Source organism: Pangasianodon hypophthalmus, chromosome 23, assembly GCF_027358585.1.
Source record: "Pangasianodon hypophthalmus isolate fPanHyp1 chromosome 23, fPanHyp1.pri, whole genome shotgun sequence".
Classification (NCBI taxonomy): Eukaryota; Metazoa; Chordata; class Actinopteri; order Siluriformes; family Pangasiidae; genus Pangasianodon; species Pangasianodon hypophthalmus.
The window spans coordinates 12,521,897-12,540,025 of NC_069732.1; the positions used below are offsets into that span (position 1 = coordinate 12,521,897).

The 18,129-nt window shown below is 39.8% G+C and overlaps 2 protein-coding genes across 2 annotated transcripts; one reads left to right on the top strand and one right to left on the bottom strand.

The window, feature by feature from the left end:
- Window positions 1–2,852: 2,852 nt before the first annotated feature.
- Window positions 2,853–10,035, bottom strand: fkbp9 (FKBP prolyl isomerase 9). The gene is made up of 10 exons (XM_026930232.3): window positions 9,680–10,035; window positions 9,051–9,196; window positions 7,878–8,067; window positions 7,635–7,780; window positions 6,513–6,702; window positions 5,944–6,089; window positions 5,459–5,645; window positions 5,126–5,271; window positions 3,396–3,559; window positions 2,853–3,306 (listed from the first exon to the last, which is right to left on the bottom strand). Exons 1-10 carry the CDS (start codon window positions 9,880–9,882, stop codon window positions 3,127–3,129), a joined length of 1,698 nt encoding a protein of 565 aa, XP_026786033.3. The 5' UTR covers window positions 9,883–10,035; the 3' UTR covers window positions 2,853–3,126.
- Window positions 10,036–12,220: 2,185 nt separating this feature from the next.
- Window positions 12,221–17,996, top strand: crtap (cartilage associated protein). Its single transcript, XM_026929465.3, has 7 exons — window positions 12,221–12,802; window positions 14,071–14,220; window positions 14,555–14,726; window positions 15,382–15,510; window positions 15,659–15,804; window positions 15,942–16,025; window positions 17,677–17,996. Exons 1-7 carry the CDS (start codon window positions 12,347–12,349, stop codon window positions 17,725–17,727), a joined length of 1,188 nt encoding a protein of 395 aa, XP_026785266.1. The 5' UTR covers window positions 12,221–12,346; the 3' UTR covers window positions 17,728–17,996.
- The last annotated feature ends 133 nt before the right edge of the window (window positions 17,997–18,129 follow it).

Sequence of the window (18,129 nt, forward strand, 5' to 3'; positions counted from 1 at the left end):
CAATCATGAAAAAAGTCAAGGCACCCACTTTATGGAGCAAATCGGCTCTCTGCTTTTTCATTCTCTCTCTAACATATGCACTCACAGGCAAATAGAGAGAAATGCGCATCTGTAAATTTGCATGGCGTTGCTGTTTTGTGTGGCCATGCAGTCATCTAGTTATGTCCACACCTGCAAAATACACAGTAACTCTTGCCCAAGTACACCCATTAAATACACAGGAAGGAACACAAGCAGCATGCTACCACTCTGCAATTATTCAAGTCCATGCAACTAAAGAATCAGTATTAGCTATTTAATAAATAAATAAATAAATAAATGGAGCACGGTGGCTTAGTGGTTAGGACTGTTGCCTCACACCTCTGGGGTGGGGATTAGAATCTCACCTCTGCCCTGTGTGTGTGGAGTTTGCATGTTCTCCCCATGCCTCAGGGGGTTTCTCCAGGTACTCTAGTTCCCTGCCCCAGTCCAAGGTCATGCGTTGTAGGCTAATTGGCATTTCCAAATTGTCTGTAGTGTGTGAGTGTGTGTGCAACTGTGCCCTGCAATGGGTTGGTACCCCATCCAGGGTGTCCCCCACCTTGTGCCCCGAGTTCCCTGGAATAGGCTCCAGGCTCCCCACAACCTTGTGTAGAATAAGCGGTACACAAAATGGAAGGATGGATAATAATAATACACTTCATTTGTAATCATATTATTATTATTAGTAGTAGTAGTAGTAGTAGTAGTATTTGTAAGTAGCTAGACATGAAAATTCTTGCTGTCATCTTGAAGTAACCCCACAGAACAAAAAAAATATATGGGTTGGACACCATGGATCAATAATATTTCAACCCTTTGGTTTAGTGAACAGTTGTACAATTTATTTTAATTCAGTGTCATTTTCTTCTTTTTCTTTCTGCTTCTTACTTGCAGGTATGATATTTTCTTATTTTGTTTATTTAGTGTTTCTAGGTGCTATCATAGCAGACACACTCCTGAGTGAAATGAGAAAACACGCAGACTGTAATGGGTTATTGCAGGTAAGCATTCAGGGAGGACGACTGGCATAGCATGCAGATTGCTTGGTTTATAGTTGCATGCAATTTCTCATTCTGCTGTTTTTCATGCAACTGCTGTTTAATCAACCTTGATACTATTCTGTTTAACTGTTTGGATTCTGTCTAGTTATTTATACTGCACTATGTATTTACTGTTTTGCACATTGTTTTTTTATGTATATGTATTTGTATATAGATGTGATAATATGATTGGCAATGCACTACAATATCAGTATTGTATAATTATCATAATGTTAACATAACATTAATATGTTAACATTAAAATATCCACCACTATACATAAAATGGGGCTAATAGAATTGAACTTTCTAATTAAAGGTGCAGTCAGCAAAACTGACTTTTCAGTTTTGCAATCAGCAAAACACTTTTCTGGCAATGCTCCATAAATTTAAACTAAACTTTTTTTTTTTTTTAACTCTGCGGCCTTGTTTCTATAAGAGGAAGAGAAAACACCAGATGTTGTGGACTACCAACATTCACCCAATCAGAACTAGCCTTTTTGGAGGCATGTTTTTGGAGGGAATGTTGAAAAAAGATGCTGTAATTGTTTGGACTTTCAAAACAGCTTTTGTCAAAATTTAAACTGTAGTTTGATTAAGGCGTTCACTGGACTCCTATACAGCATATAATCACTTGATTTTACTAAATGGTGTTGTCCAATCATACATCGAAATGTCCCACCCAACTGGCAAGTCTGTCTAATAAAATATAATAGTCTACGATGTCAAAAGTTTCATGCAGATCCAGTATCGCAAGCAATGAGTCATGATCTGAGGACAAAAGTAGGTCATTAATCACGCAGGATAGGTTTGATTTTATATTGTGATAAGGTCTGAGTATGAAAAAATCAATGAGCAGTTTTTCTATTTATGTGTACTCACAATTTAATTTTCGTAGATATGAAGCAAGATTTAGGATCAAACAGTAATGTATCTACCCCACAGCTTCAGGCTCTCCAGTTATATTCTGAGCTTAAATTACTGCCAAAAAAGAGTTTTGCATGTTCTCCCTGTGCCCATGTGGGTTTCCTCTAGATTCTCTAGTTTCCTCTCACTCCCAAAACATTCAATTCAATTCAATTTTATTTGTATAGCACTTTTAACAATGCACATTGTCACAAAGCAGCTTTACAGAAATTTAATAGTTCAGGATATAAATTTTAAATTTATTAATTTATCCCTAACAACCAAGCCAGAGGCGACGGTGGCAAGGAAACGCTCTGAGACGAAATGAGGAAGAAACCTTGAGAGGAGCCAGACTCAAAAGGGAACTCATCTTCATCTGGGCGGCACCGGATAGTGCAATTATACATAATTCCCTTCTATGACTGTATACTAGATGGTCAAAAAGTGCAATTGTGTAACCACGAAAGTTCATTATTGTTTACACATGAAGTCTATTTTATTGAAGTTATCAATTGTTCACTAATGAAGACTTGAGTGCAAATCTGTTTGTTGAAATAGCAGTCATAAAGCTAGTCCTAAGCCACTGTCGCAAGACTGCTCATATCAACTGAAGTCCAAATCCATCTTTGGTAGGTGGACTGGCTGTGCTAAATTGCCCCTAGATTTGAATGAGTGTAAGCATGATCGACTTCTACCCACTGTTTCTACACAACATAGATGACTGAATGAATGATTAGTTAAGTAACTAATCATTCATTCAGTCATCTATCTTGTGTATTTCTAGGGATGTTTAAATAAGGGTATTCAGTACTGCAAATTTGTGGATGAAATCTCTTTAAGCTACTTGGTATATATCTTATACTGATAAAGCCACAAGAAAGCACACTGGGGTTTGGAATGTGTTTATTAAAGGGAAGTTTTTTAAAAAGATCACACATATTTTTGGCACTCTGAAAATGTTTTTAAAATAATCACACACAGACGCACACCCATTCAAACGTCCAAACATCTCTCACATACACATCAACACTCATTACAAACAGCACTGATTATTTGCACTGCTGATGCATATCATCTTATTTACCCCACCCCCACCCACACCCCAACTTTACTATCCAGACACACATCCAATCCCATTCCTTTCATCCCTGAATGTGCTATCATAACTCATCATGAGCAGCTGCTTCTTCTGCCTTCAGTTTAAACTCGTCCTCAGTGATCCGTCCATCCTTATTGCGGTCCTGGTTGTTATACATGTTCTCAATGATACGCTGAGGGTCAAAGCCAGGAGCCAGACGACCTTTGCCTTCTTCTACTTGAAGCAGGATGTAGTCTGAGAACTAGTGAGATAGAGATTATTCAGACACAACTACAGACATGTGTAAATATATATTACACACTTACACAAATATATACACACAGTCTATACCTCAGTGAGGTCCACTTGTAGGTCCTTGTTTTTGTCCATTTCACTGAAGAGATTAGGTGACACTTCATCATTCCATATAAACATGTAGCCTTCAGGAAGACCCTCCTCAACACCTATCAACTCGATATCAAACATCAGCACTGCACTGCCAGGGACTTCTCCATCTACACACATTGAAGTATTGTTACAGCATTACTGTACATTCCTTATGTGTAGTTGTGTTTTTCTTAAACAGTATGCTTAATTAGTTTTACTGTATTCTTTTTTGAGAGATAGGATCTATGAAGAGGACTGTGCTAGAGAGGAAACCCATTAGAACGGGCTGGGGTGAGGAGGGGTGTTGGGTGCTCCTTTTTAAGAATTGAGCACTGCTTTTGTGTCAGAAGTGAATGTAATTCCCCACTGCATTGCATTTCAGCTTTATCAGTGTGTTGCAGCAGTGCCACACTGAAAGCATTCACTGTCCACTTGTAGCCCGAAGCCACACTTGGGGACACGGTTCTAATCAGAGAAGAGGAGCTCTTGCTTTACTCTTACTGCACCGAACCATTAATCAAGACTTTCAGAATTATTACTAAAACATGACAAAGGTGTTAATATTACTGTAAGTACTTAAAGTTCCCAGCAGCCCAGTGTGATTGCTTTTTAACTTGCATGGAATCTTCTCCATAGGGATCTTATGTCTGTTTAGCCAGTGTTGGTCAGCAATGCATGGTTTGATCGCTCTCTGCTGGTTCTATCAAGTATTGCAGTCAGAATCATAAACACACGACCGATGTGTCAAATTGTGTATTTAAATATATTGGGTACTTGACAATGAAATGTCCATACTGTAATACACTCACTTAACCTTCCATATGCACACTTTTAATGGTGTGTGTGTTTTGTGACTCCACTTGAAAATTAGTGAACAGACTGCTATGTTTTTTTAAATTCACCATAGTCTTGATTAAATGAAAAGTGATAAGCAGCCTACCCACATGATGTTAACTGACATCCAGGAATAAGTACTTACCAAAACTATAGGTTAAGCACTTTCCAATAAAGCTGTTTGTGTTTTGGGCTATTAAATTTGGGGTAATTGGGATATTGGTGTTAATAATGGAGTACACCACCAATGACAGGCTGAGACTGCAAGGATCTACCTGATAATACTGAGAACTGGCTAGTTTTGAGTTGTTTTTAGATTTCTAAGGGACATCCTCTTGGAAATGTGATCTGAATTTGAGCCAGATGATCATGGAGATTATAGAAAACTTTGTGGCAGTTGCAATGGAGAGTTATGAGTGAAAACTTGAACTGTTATTTCTTTGTGTTTGTTTGTTTGTTTGTTTATTAGGATAGAATCTATGGAAAGTTTTATGCATGAGGCCCCAAACTCTCCTGAATTTCCTTTACCCACAGAGAAAATATGAGGCACTTGTTCTTTAAAGCTGTTAATAATAAATAAGCAGAAACACAATAAACCACTCTTATGTGAAACACAACTACTTGTCTGGATCACATGGTGGATCAGCCTTTGTTGTGTGTGTGTGTGTGTGTGTGTGTGCGTGTGTGTGTGCACGCACATGTGTTCGCGTGAGAAAGAAACAGATTACATTACATTTATTCATTCGACAGACATGCTTATCCAAAGAAAACTGGAATACTAAACTAAAGCTGAGCTCAATGGCTCAGTAGCGTCACTATAGTCACTGCTGGATTTTACTAAATGAAAGAGAGAAACTTACCCACTCCCCTTTCTCCATAGCCCAGGTGAGGAGGTACAACTACTTTGCGTTTCTCCCCCACACACATTTCCAGCAGGGCCTGCTCCATACCTAGAATCACCTGTCCTGCTCCCAGAACCACATCATATGTCCTCCCATACCTGTAACTACACACACATACAAACACAGCTTGAATGTGTGTTTCATCTATGAAGTGAAGCATGAAAAATGGCATATCTAACCAGTGAACTTCAGCATATATTATTTCATAATAAATGATGGGTATGGGGTAGAACTTTAAAGCTCCAAACAACAACATAGCACATCTATGTATTGTATATGTTTGTTACTTACGAAGCATCAATCTGAGTGCCATCCATAAGTGAAGCGTTGTAGTGGTATTTCACAAAGTCACCACGTTTGGTGGTGTAATTGCACTTCTCTGGCTTCTCGCTGATGATCTGCACCGTGTCAGATGGGTTGTGGAAGTCAATGATTTGGACGTCAAACACCAGCACAGCAGAGCCAGGGATCTTGGTGCCTGAAACAGAGCCAGAGAGAATGAATGTTAGAAAGGGAGAAGGATAGGAAGACTTGAAGCCATTACATTGAACTGCAAACTGTGACGTACAAAACCAGACTACATTGGAGAACAGAGAAAAAGGAGTTGAGAGGGACACAAAATATGAGAAAATCCTGACAATGATCATGCCTGCAAAGAGACTATGGCCTGTAGAGGGCATAAGGCACACAGCAATGTGAGCCTGTAGGCAGCTGCTTCTACCATGGAGTACCCACATAAGTATCCTCCTGATTTACAGTAAGGTAACTAAACACACCTGTTCCTTCTTCTCCATATGCCAGATGTGGTGGGATAGTTATCCTTCTGCGCTCTCCAACACACACACCCAGAAGGCCCTGGTCCATCCCAGCAATCACATAGCCTTTCCCAATGTATGTATCATATGTGTGATTCCTCGAGTAGCTGCAACACAAATATTATACACAAATATTAACATACTTTTGCTAAATGCTTTTGGTATTTATAGTTGTACTTTATTTTTATTTATTTATATTAAAATTCTATGAATTGTTTTATTCTTTATTTTATTTTTTCAATTATTATACATTTCATTTTATTCTATATTTGTGTACTTTTTATGTCCTTTCACTATATGCACTTATATTTTATGTTTTTGTATTTATATTTCACTTCATCTTTTAGACAGTCCTGTGCAGTGCACTATAAAAAGTTCATTATTATTATTATTATTATTATTACTATTATTATTATTGCAAATCATACAAATACAGTGTGTATTAACAGGCTCTGAATAAGATACATGTATTTTGAATTGCCTATTGAATAGAGTATATATACTATAAACTTCTGTTGTTTTTCAATTACCTGGAGTCAAAGAGGGTTCCATCGAGCAGTGTCCCATTATAGTGGTAGCGCATGAAATCTCCCTCCTTACTCTTGCGTTGGCAGGAATCTGGCAGACTTTGAACCTCCACTGTAATCTCATCTTTTGGGTTATGAAGGTCCAACAGAACCACATCAAATACTAGAGAAGCCTGACCAGGGATGTCACTTCCTACAGAGTGTTTGAGAGTGAAAGAGATTAAACATTTTCTCATTTGGGAACCAATTTCACCAGAAAAATCACATTTTCCCCAAATTAGTTGTTAATTCCCACCAAGCTACCATGACAGACGTGAGACACCTGATACACATGAAGCCATGTTTATTGCAGTTTCTTTTCAAACTGCAATCATAGGACAGCTGAGAATGTGCTTGGAGCAAAGAGACTACACACACCTGTACAAACAGATGCATCTGAGATTCAATATCGTATTAGCTATAACACAAAGTTTATACCCAAAGTCACAGGTTCTCAGCCTTGGGGTTGTGACCCCATTTGCTAGCAATTATTTATGCGAACCAGGGTTCAGTGCGGCTGTGTGCATTAAATTAAAGCAACAATCTATGTTGGATGTAGCTGAGATGAGACACATGCTTTTGACTACATCTCCTGACTTGTGCAACACACTCATTAGACGTGTTGAGTACAGAGTTCCTGCAGTTGTAGGCTCTTAGACACATAAAAGCATTGTTGAATGTGTAAATATATATTAACAAAAAAAAATTTGCCATACAGGTATATTTTTATATGCTGTGTTTTTTGCACTGATGTGTTAAGATCAATTTTTAATTAGAAAGTTGCATAGAATTCTGTGCATTGTACACTTATTTACAGTAATGCACTGTAAATTTTTAAAGCAGTCAGCCTATACTTTCTATTAAATCCCACTGTGAATGATGATAAATTATACTTTGTAAGTTGTATCTTTGTTCAGCTTACAGCAGAACTCAGAAAGCAACATGACTGTCAGAAAAACATGTCTACCATGGCTGTCTACCACACAAACATTTACTTTAATTGAATTTCTCTGACATCTGTCATACTGGCAAATTTCAAGACATGTTCAGATCTTTAATTCTACCACTTTACAGAATGACATTTACCATCTCCATGTTCTCCATAGCCAAGGAACGGCGGCATAGTGATGATGCGTTTCTCTCCCACGCACATTCCCAGAAGTCCTTGGTCCATACCAGCGATCAGCCAGCCAATCCCCACATATGTATCATAGGTCCTCATGCGTGTGTAACTATAATGAGAATAAAGAGCACACTAAGCACCCTTACATGTACACAGCACAGCTGCACAGCAGGTGTCTGGACTTCTGTTTAGACTGTTTTGCTCACCTAGAGTCGAAGAGTGTGCCGTCGAGCAGAGTGCCATTGTAGTGGTAGCGTACATAGTCAGAGACCTGAACGGTTCGGCCACACTTCTCTGGCATGTGGTAAGTCTGAATCTGCACCTTGTCTTCTGTGTTCCAGATATCAAGCAAAAGCACATCAAAGTGCAGGATCGAATCAGGGGGGATGATGTCACCTGGGGAGGAAGTATACAAACGTTGCTGCTCATTCTTTGTTACGCAAACAAGCAAAAACCTTTCAGAATGTACATTATCACAGATTCCTTCATTCTTGAGGCCTTACACATGGGCTTTACTCAGATAACCTGATTTTAGTTAGCAACAGGAAACAGTAACTTGCCAGTAAATGGAGTTGTAACAGTTTTGTCTGTAACAGTGTGACTGGACAAAAAAGTCTATGAAAAATGTGTATGCCCTTTTCCACATACACATCATGATTTCATAAACTCTGTATGGAAATGTAGGTGTTGCCATGCATACTCTCTACAGTGCTTACTGCTGTGCTAAATGCTTACTTTAATTAGTAAAGTAATAAATTAATAAAATATAACAACTGACACTGGGAACGTCTGCATTTTTAGAGGGTCATCATCTTGAAAATGTGTTCTGAACTGAAACTAGTATAGAGAGATCATCTTGATTGCATCCTGTCCCAATTACAGGTCGTTTTGAACAAAAGCCTTTGCTCTGCTCTATTGCCTACTTTGGCATCTCTCAGTCATTTCTGAACCATATCATGCCATCTTTCTCTCACAATTAAGATGTCTTTTTCTTCACAACTTGTACTAACGTGGACATGTCTTTACAAATACCTTTACAAAGCCACTGCCTTTAGCAGTCCACACCCCCAGCTGTTCTCTCTTCCCCACCCCCAACATTTGCCCTCATCCCAGGTTTACATAAACACCTTCCCTCTTTGAACATCCCCTTCCCAACACACACACACACACACACACACACACACATAGAGCACAGGCTCCATGAGCAATGGTTATGGTATTGCATGCTAGAACTACAGTATATAAGTGGTATGGAGCCATAATACACTTCAAGACAGAGATTAAGAACACACATGTCAAAGAGCCACTCACACACATACTAAAAGATGACACAAAGGCCATTAGTGAGACCACTGGTATGAGGAGGTATATGAAATTACCATATCCGTCCTTCCCATAGGCAAGCTGTGGAGGAATTTTAACAAGTCGTCTCTCGTTCACGCACATGCCCAGTAACGCTTTGTCCATCCCGGCAATCAGTTGTCTTCGGCCAACATACACATTGTAAGTGGTGCCACGATCATAACTGCAAATATGCACACATGCAGACAGATTAGTCAAGTGAGTTATTGTCATTGCTCAATATAACTTGTATACTGGAATGCAACGTTTTTTTTTTTTTCAGGACCATTTGTGTGGGACAATAATACAGCAGCATGGCATAGAGGAGTACACAATGTGCATTTAAGCACTCAGTTTCTGAGCTCAGGAAGGAGACTGCTGCTTGTAAATCTCAGCCATTCACTCCTGTAGTGTATTAATGAGTGTACTTCATTCATTCTTTAAAGCATGCTATCACTTGTCTCATCAGCTCTTCCTGTGCATGCTTTTCGTAATGCACAGATCCTCAGATTATTCCTCAGCCTGAAGAAACTCATCTGTTCATGCTCATCTGCCTGCGTGGCTGAACTCCACTGAGCATAAACTCTGTTACATGCGCTGCATGGATGGAACAAACCTTACCCTTAAACACCAGTCAATAATCAAGTGCTTCAGTGCGTTTACTGACCTGGAATCAAACTTCTTGCCGTCGGGAAACATGCCGTGGTAATGATACCGGACGAAGTCTCCTGACTTCACGGCTCGGTCGCAGCGCTCGGGGATAGAAGTCTTCTCTATGATGATGTCGTCTAACGGAACCGGTGGGGCGTTACAGGCCACAAAAGTAACCAGAAAAGCGAGGGAAATCATCCTCACTGTGAGGCGGATCATCTTCCGCTCCGTTTCTGTGCAGCTTTGTAAAATGTTTCCCCGAACAGGCCCAGTGTCCCCAAACCGTGTGCCTGTGTGAGACAGAAGGGGGGACGTGGAGCGGGCACTCGGCGCAGAGCTGTAGACGTGGTAAGGCAGGCCAACCCTCCGACCAAGCAGAGTATAGGGACGGGATTTATGATTCACTTTAAAGAATCGATTCTTTGCAAGTGAATCGAACTAGGCAAGTTTTGATTCATTTGATTCACAGGTCGGAATACAGAAATAGTGGCCGCGTTTCACTACAGGTTTTAACAATGGTTAAAAGATCCATCCATTTTCTGTACCTGCACAGGGTCACAGGGAGCTTGGAGTCTATGCCAGGGAACTCGGGGCACAAGGCAGGGGACAGGGTCACACAGGGTCACAGGGAGCTTGGAGTCTATGCCAGGGAACTCGGGGAACAAGGCAGGGGACAGGGTCACACAGGGTCACAGGGAGACTGGAGTCTATCCCAGGGAACTCCAGGCACAAGGCGGGGGACAGGGTCACACAGGGTCTCAGGGAGCTTGGAGTCTATCCCAGGGAACTCGGGGCACAAGGCAGGGGACAGGGTCACACAGGGTCACAGGGAGCCTGGAGTCTATGCCAGGGAACTCGGGGCACAAGGCGGGGGACAGGGTCACACAAGGTCATGGATACCATTAAGGACAAGTAATGGTAATGGTTTTAATGGTTAGCTGATGGTTTGTAATGGTATTTGTAGTGGAAACCATTAGAATATCTGTGATGGTTTCTATTGTTTTTTTTTTTTCAGCAGGGATGACACTTACCTTTCCCTCTTTTTCTATATTTAATGAGGTATTCCTTTAGTCTGACATACTGCTTGACCCTTCGTGTCTTCCACTGTGGAATTAATGTGCTTCATTGTGTTTTCTACCTGTGATACTGCAGTTCATCCTGATTTTATATTTCTTACTTCTTAAATTTAAAAAATGAGCTAACCGACTTCACCTCTTGGAGATATCCCTGCCATCATTTATTCATGTTAAATAATGGTCTAACTAAAGTCTCCTATCTGTTCCAAGGCTGATATTGGCCCGATTATTGAAACTGGATTTTGATTTTCATTCACTGTTATTGCTTTACTGATGTTTTAAAGGTCTGCCCGTTGCTCGCTCGTGAATCGATTCTCCTGACTCGTTTAAAAGAGTTGTTCAAAATGAAATGATTCACTCGAGAAAACGCCCATCACAACGAAAGGAAGCTCCTCCATTCCCAAACTTTCCACTGTCTCTGGTCTCACTTTACAGGGGGGTTGAGTTTTGAACGGAAACGCGTAAAGAGCGCAGCGCTTCCAACGTGGCACAGAGTGGGGAGGTGGAGCAGGGGCACTTCTCTGATGGGGGTCGTATGAGGGTTTAATTATAGAGGACCAAAAAAAGTAGATTTTGTAGATGTAGGCCCCATGCTTCCTGACAAGCCTGCTGTACTTCAGCACACTTCTTTGATGATGTACACGGTCACTTGTACCAGTGCTCTTACTTTAGCCCCAAGTGAGCTTTTAAACTCTGAAGCTAAATTCAGTCCTGCTACACAATGCAAAAGTTTTTGATCCTCCACACCAGTTATTTACTTTAGCCGGGTTGTAGGCTATTGTCAGCGTTTGAAGAGGTTTGGTTTCGCTTTATGAGTAAAGCAAATCAGTGCAATCTGAATTCCTGCAGTGAAGGGGGAAGGGTGCAGTGCAGACCGTGCAGACGTGGAGAGAGAGACGCTTGCCCCGGGTTGCCAGATTGAAATATTATCTCCACACCAATCAGTCTGAGTGCGGCTGGATCTCCAAAACTTTTTCTGTACAAACAGCTTTTGTAAATATTCTGTAAATATAAATATCAAGAGTTTGTGTAGTGTTGTGTAGTCGAAATTATACATTACTCACTGGAGAGTGTAATGTTGTGGAAAGTCTGTTATTTTGCAGCTATGTTTGGATCCAGTGATAGCTCCACAATGAAGAGAATGTGCAGTGCTATAATAATCCTGCACTGCACTGTCCAATCCAAAAGACCACAGAGGTGCTTTCCGAGACATATATCACTCAATGTATGTCCACTCTTAGAAAAAAAGGGTTCTTTTGGGGTTCTTTGGATTGTTATGTGCTCCTCACTTCCTGTAGGGGTTTGATTTAGAGCCCACTCTAATTGGGAGACATTCTGTTGTTGGTATTGACAACATTTAAGAGTATTCCCAAGAGGAAGAAGCAAAAGAACCCAAAAAAAAAAACTAGAGATTTGACCGTTTCCCCCTCTTCTTTAAGTGAACAGAGCAGTATTTATAGGACAGGGTATGTGTACTGTACATGGTGAGAGATGAGAGAAGCTCTACGTGTTATCACTCAATCTGGCAACCCCCGCCCTGGTCCTCGGCTGTCCTCAACTTGTTCAAACTCAGACACGCTCCGTAATTCGCCCACATCAGACCCAAAATGGCCTCCTTGTCCTCCTGCGTGGCTCTGGCTCTGGTTTTCGGTGTCTTCCCGACGGTTCTGGCTCAGTATGAGAAGTACAGCTTCCGCAGCTTTCCGCGTCACGAGCTCATGCCCCTGGACTCGGCGTACAGGCACGCGCTGGACCAGTACACTACGGAGAAGTGGCCGGAGGCTGTGGAGTATCTGGAGGTGAGCCTCCGTCTGTACCGGCTTCTCCGCGACAGCGAGGCCTTCTGCAACCTGAACTGCAGCTCAGCGCGCCTGGACTCAGAGGAGCGCTTCTCCGACTTCCCCGAGCTGCGCGCTTTCGGGAACGTGATGAAGCGCGCTCAGTGCCTCAAGCGCTGCAAACAGGGCCTCCCAGCCTTCCGCCAGACTCATCCCAGCAGAGAGACCCTGGACGAGTTTGAGAGAAGAGAACCTTACCGATACCTGCAGTTTGCTTACTTTAAGGTGAGTTTTATATTACTGGTAGCTGCCAGTACTTAATATGCAAGTGAGTCCTCAGACACAGAGCCTTCCTGATGAATCATTAGAAATAAGATGGAAAATGGAAATGGCCATCCTTATGGAAACTGACCTAGGTTTACAAGAGTCCACTTGTTCTTGATCCAAGATACAGTCACTGTGGACCTGAATTGTTGCCCTGCTGAAAAACGAAGTTTGGTTTGACCAACTACCAAAACACACGCACAGCTGGTGAAGCTGGCAGACCACCATTGCCAGCTGGTGACCACTACTACTGACACATTGTAGACAAATTTACTCCAGTAATAAATCAGCTTCAAAATAACTTACTAGCTGGCAAAGATGGCTAGATCAAGCTGGATTTTTCAGCGGGGTATATTTTAATGGAATATTGTCCAGTCCTGTCTTGACAACCATTAATGCTATATATCAGTGTTTTCCTGAAGTGCAAGGATATTTAAAATATTTTAGAAGTCAGTAAGGTCCATTGAGCTGCCCTTATACAGTATGTTTACCATCAGAGACCACCGGACTCCTATAGGACACTTTTAAATCTCATTAGAAAACCATCAAACACATCTATAATCATTTATAGGACATATTTTAAACTACTAAGATCCTGCATACTGTGATTTGGAAAACAAAAATAGGTATTACTAATCATAAAAACTCAAAAAAGCAACAGAAATCTGTACTGGTTTCCACAGTTTTCTTCAGCAGGACCTTTTCAGTGTTAAAGATCCATGTCTCCTCATAATCACAGAACATATTTATTTTATTAACAAAACCCAGTTATTCAAATATTAGGCACATTAAGCAATGTGCCATTTTTTCTATTTATTGGAGCCATGAGAGCTTTTTTTATTCCATAACTTTCATAGACAAAGAACCCAAAGGTGTTACTTCATGATAAAATGTCGAGTTTTAAGAAAACAAAATATATATATACAGTCCCCTCTGAAAGTATTGGAACAGCAAGGCCAATTCTTATGTTTTTGCTGCACACTGAATACATTTGGGTTTGAGATGCTTAAACAATCAATCTAACAGGGTTCACCTGGGCAACAAGAAACACTTCTCAGTTACATGTTCAGCATATCATTACCTAAATGGTAGTTATATCCTCTGCTTGAAAGCAACAAATGTAAGAAAAACTATTAAGTTGAACCATTTGTACAGTTACTTTTGCTTTGTGTTATGTTTGAAAATCTGTTAGAATGATAATCTGTGTGAGGTGGCTGCATGTGTTTCAGAGTGATAACCTGGCAAAAGCTGTGTCTGCTGCACACACCTTCCTAGTGAAGCATCCTGATGATGAGATGATGCAGAGGAATATGAACTACTACAAGAGTTTACCTGGAGCTGAAGAGCACCTTAAAGACCTGGAGACCAAGTCATATGAGGCAAGCCACACACACTTCTCATTCACACTGTTTAAACAGGTGATGGGTGTTTTGTGAAGAGTTACTCCTGTAGCTATTAAAGCAATAAAATAAACATTTACACAGATACTTACACATGAAATGTCTTGCCATGTCACTTAAATTGGTTGTATGAAAACGAGATACACAGCATGTTTGTCATATTTGCCTATGATTTCAACTCAGCTGGACTGGAGAACAATCAGTGCAACAGTACAAGCTTTCTGACTTAAATTCTGATATCAGTTTTAATAACTGAGTCACTATATAACAGATGGCTGTGTTTTATGTGTTGTGTTTTCTTTCACTGTTGCAGATGTTGTTTATTCGAGCAGTGCGTGCATATAACGGTGATAATTATCGAACGTCTGTGACTGATATGGAGCTGGCACTCCAAGACTTCTTCAAGGCTTATGATGAATGTATTGCTTCCTCAGAGGGTTCCAGGGAAATCAAAGATTTTAAAGATTTTTATCCCTCAATTGCAGGTTGGTTAACACTTCACTTTCTCCACTTTTGGACAAAGAGACAAAATTCTTGTCCAAACACACTGACAATGATTTTTTTCTTGTTCAACCAAATTAAAGGAAAAACCAACATAAAGTGTCTTAGTAAGGTGTTGGCCCACCACTAGCCACCAGAGCAGTTTCAGTATGCCTTGTCAGGGATTCTACAAGTCACTGGAACTGTACTGGAGTGATGAACACCATTCTTCCAAAAGTTTCCCTCAACTGGTGTTTTGATGATGGTGGACTAGAGTGCTATGTAACACATCAGTCCAAAATCTCCCATAGATGAGACCAAGTGAATGCTGAAAGCCACAGAATATTATTTACTTCATTTTCATACCCCTTGAAGCCATTCATTGGCCACACCCATCAGAAGTGAAATGTTTCATCATAGGTTATAGGTGATAAGTCAGAAGAACTTTGTGTAGATTTGCAGTGATGCTTCCCTCTAAGGGGACAAATGGACCCAAACCATGCCAGTAAAATTCCCCTCACAACATAACAGTCACTTGTTTTTACTTTAATTTGTGACCTGTCTACATCATACTGTATGGTATGTTTTAGTATCTACCTTATCCACCTACATGACTAACAGCAGTGTCATGTTTTCTCATTCCTCTCGCGCTCTCTTTAGATCACTATGCTGAGGTTCTTGAACGGAAGGTTCGTTGTGAGAGCGATCTGACTCCAGTCGTTGGTGGATATGTTGTGGAGAAGTTTGTGGCAACCATGTATCACTACCTTCAGTTTGCCTATTATAAATGTAAGCCGAAATGCCATTCAGCCTGTACAGTTAAACATTCAATGGAAAAAAGTGTTATATTAAAGGAATTTATCTCATTTCTGTTTAATAATTAAAAGGTTTGTGTGTGTATGTGTGTGTGTGTGTGTGTGTGTGATATTGGCTACAGTGAATGACTTGAAGAATGCTGTGCCATGTGTTGCAAGCTACATGCTCTTTGACCCTGATGACGAGGTGATGAAGAATAATGTAGACTATTATCAGTATCACAAAGAGAAGTTGGGTCTTGCTGATGAGGATTTCCTACCCAGATCAGTCAGTGTTTCCTATCATTATAAATACAAGGCACACATACAAACATACAGTTCATAAGAACATACATAGACATGTTTTTGCATAACATGTACATGATTAATGTTCTGTCTCATTGATTTCTCTGTGCCTGTTCACAGGAGGCAATAAGATACCACAATCAGACAACACTACAGCTGCAGATGTTAAAATTTGCCAAAGAAAACCTGCGGCAGGATGATGAGGTGAGCAGAGCAGAATCAATCGTCATGTAATTATGCTTAGTTATTAATAGTTCATAACACAAAATGTTTAAGACAGTCTTGATATTCTGTGAGTTCACTAAACAGTGAGCAAATAATCTTACTGTAAATGTATAACCTTAAATAATCTTACCATTAATTGGAAACGTGATATGTATAAAAAAAAACTCTAGAGGTTGTGGATACTTCTGACTTCAACACTTAGGAAAAGCATATTATAGTGTATAGAATTAGAAGGTAGCGGAGCCCTACTTCATAAACGCCAACAATCTAGGAATAGCATTGGTCAGTTTATGTTATACCACATCGCTGCTGAATTCTTAAATCTGATTGGTCACAAAGTGTTGATTAATTTTCTAAAATAGCAGCTCTGACAGTAGTGTTACGGCTGCAAGGTATATATTAATGCTCAGCTTGTATAGTGGCCACTCATATAAATCAGTTTAAAAAAAAAAAAAAAAAAAAATTAAGCTGATATGGTGGTGTTTTCTGTAGGGAGACTTTTTTTGTGGAAGGAGTCTCCAATGTCAGTGCTTTTTTAATACACAGAGGTAAAGCTGTTCCTTTGTTTCTGACATGCGAAAGTCTTCAGGACTGAGGGCTTTGCTGTCTCACAGTAATATGACAAGCTGCTTTTTTATTATCTTATTAACTGAAACAAAAGTAAAGAGGCTGGTGAAGGAACGACTGTTTATAGAGGTTATAATGCAAGTGCTAAAAGGAAGTTGTTTCATGGATGTTGCACAACATTAAAGGTAACTTTAAAAGGATAAAATGTACAATGCGTCATTCTTAATAATAAACAGAAATTGTTAGTGTTGGCAATTTGCTGTTGGAAAATGATAAGAGGAATAAAACACTTTGGAACATGCTGTTTTAGGAAAATAATCAACTTATTATCACAGATACCGATGTTATAGGAAACTTTGCCTCAGGCTGTGTCACACAACCATGTCATTGATTATCTTCCTGTATTAGCACATCCAGTCATGTTTTAATCCATACTTATCATATGCTCTCAACAATGACGTCATGAAAATGGGATTTAAACAAGTTTTCAATATCCGCTTGACTTCAGAAATTTGATTATTTGGCCAAAGTTTTCAGTATTTAATGTTTTCCTGGCAATTTTGGCATCAAACTAATGCCAACATCTTACGTTTCTTTCTCGCACATAATACAGTAAAGCTTTTAACACATTTTGCTTAATAATCAAATGCATATAGGCTAAAACAGCAGTTAACAATTGACATGCCTGAAAGAAGATTTTACAATTCTGAAAGCGTTTCTCTTTAAAGCAGTCTGAAACTGCTGTATTACATCATTCATTTAATCATCATTATTTCATGCTATGATTTACATTTCCAGCCAGTGATAGTACTTTGGTTTACACAGAAACCAAATGTGATGAAGCTGCTGTTCCCTGCACTCCTCCTGTACAGTCTGAGTAGAAGGGTTGTTGCATAGCTCCATTTGTGCATACCATAACACATTTAGCCATCAGGGTGCAGTGTACACTTGTGTCATGGTCTGAGAAGAGGAGCACTCTAATTTGCACTGCCCTCTAGTGATTCACCTTGAAACCACCACCATGAAAGTCTACTTGGATTAAAGTGCTGTTTCTCTTTTTCAGGGAGAAGTTCTGGAGTTTCTAGATGAGTATCTTGATGCTGAAGAGGAGTAGTACTGAATGAATATTTTATGCACTGAAAATAAGTCAGGAGAGGAACTAAACAGTTTTGTGAACAATGATCTTTTTCAGTATATGTTTGTATTTATTTCAGGCAGTGGGGTTCTTTTGTATTGTGTAGGTACCAAACACATGGTCCATCTAAACAATTTGATAATCATTTGTTCCATGATGTCTTACAGTACAATCACTGTAAGATGATTCAGAAAGATGAATAAAATTTTTGATTGTTGTTATTTTATAATAAATGTCAAATTTCTCTATTTGTTACTGTCAGTTTTTTTGCTCAGAGTGCAAGCATGTACACATTTCAGTAGAATTCATATCACAAAATATACTCTCAGCTACATACTATGGCACTGACACCAGCACTGTACTCATAATTGTACAATATTA

Excerpts from the sequence above, each read along its gene's own strand:
- fkbp9 (XM_026930232.3), bottom strand. The coding sequence starts at position 9,882 with ATGATCCGCCTCACAGTGAGGATGATTTCCCTCGCTTTTCTGGTTACT. Across the intron at positions 7,781-7,877 it reads GGCACACTCTTCGACTCTAG|TTACACACGCATGAGGACCT; the intron begins GTGAGCAAAACA and ends TTCTCATTATAG. Across the intron at positions 5,272-5,458 it reads GGCACTCAGATTGATGCTTC|TTACAGGTATGGGAGGACAT; the intron begins GTAAGTAACAAA and ends ATGTGTGTGTAG.
- crtap (XM_026929465.3), top strand. The coding sequence starts at position 12,347 with ATGGCCTCCTTGTCCTCCTGCGTGGCTCTGGCTCTGGTTTTCGGTGTC. Across the intron at positions 14,727-15,381 it reads TTTTTATCCCTCAATTGCAG|ATCACTATGCTGAGGTTCTT; the intron begins GTTGGTTAACAC and ends CGCTCTCTTTAG. Across the intron at positions 15,511-15,658 it reads TCAGTTTGCCTATTATAAAT|TGAATGACTTGAAGAATGCT; the intron begins GTAAGCCGAAAT and ends TATTGGCTACAG.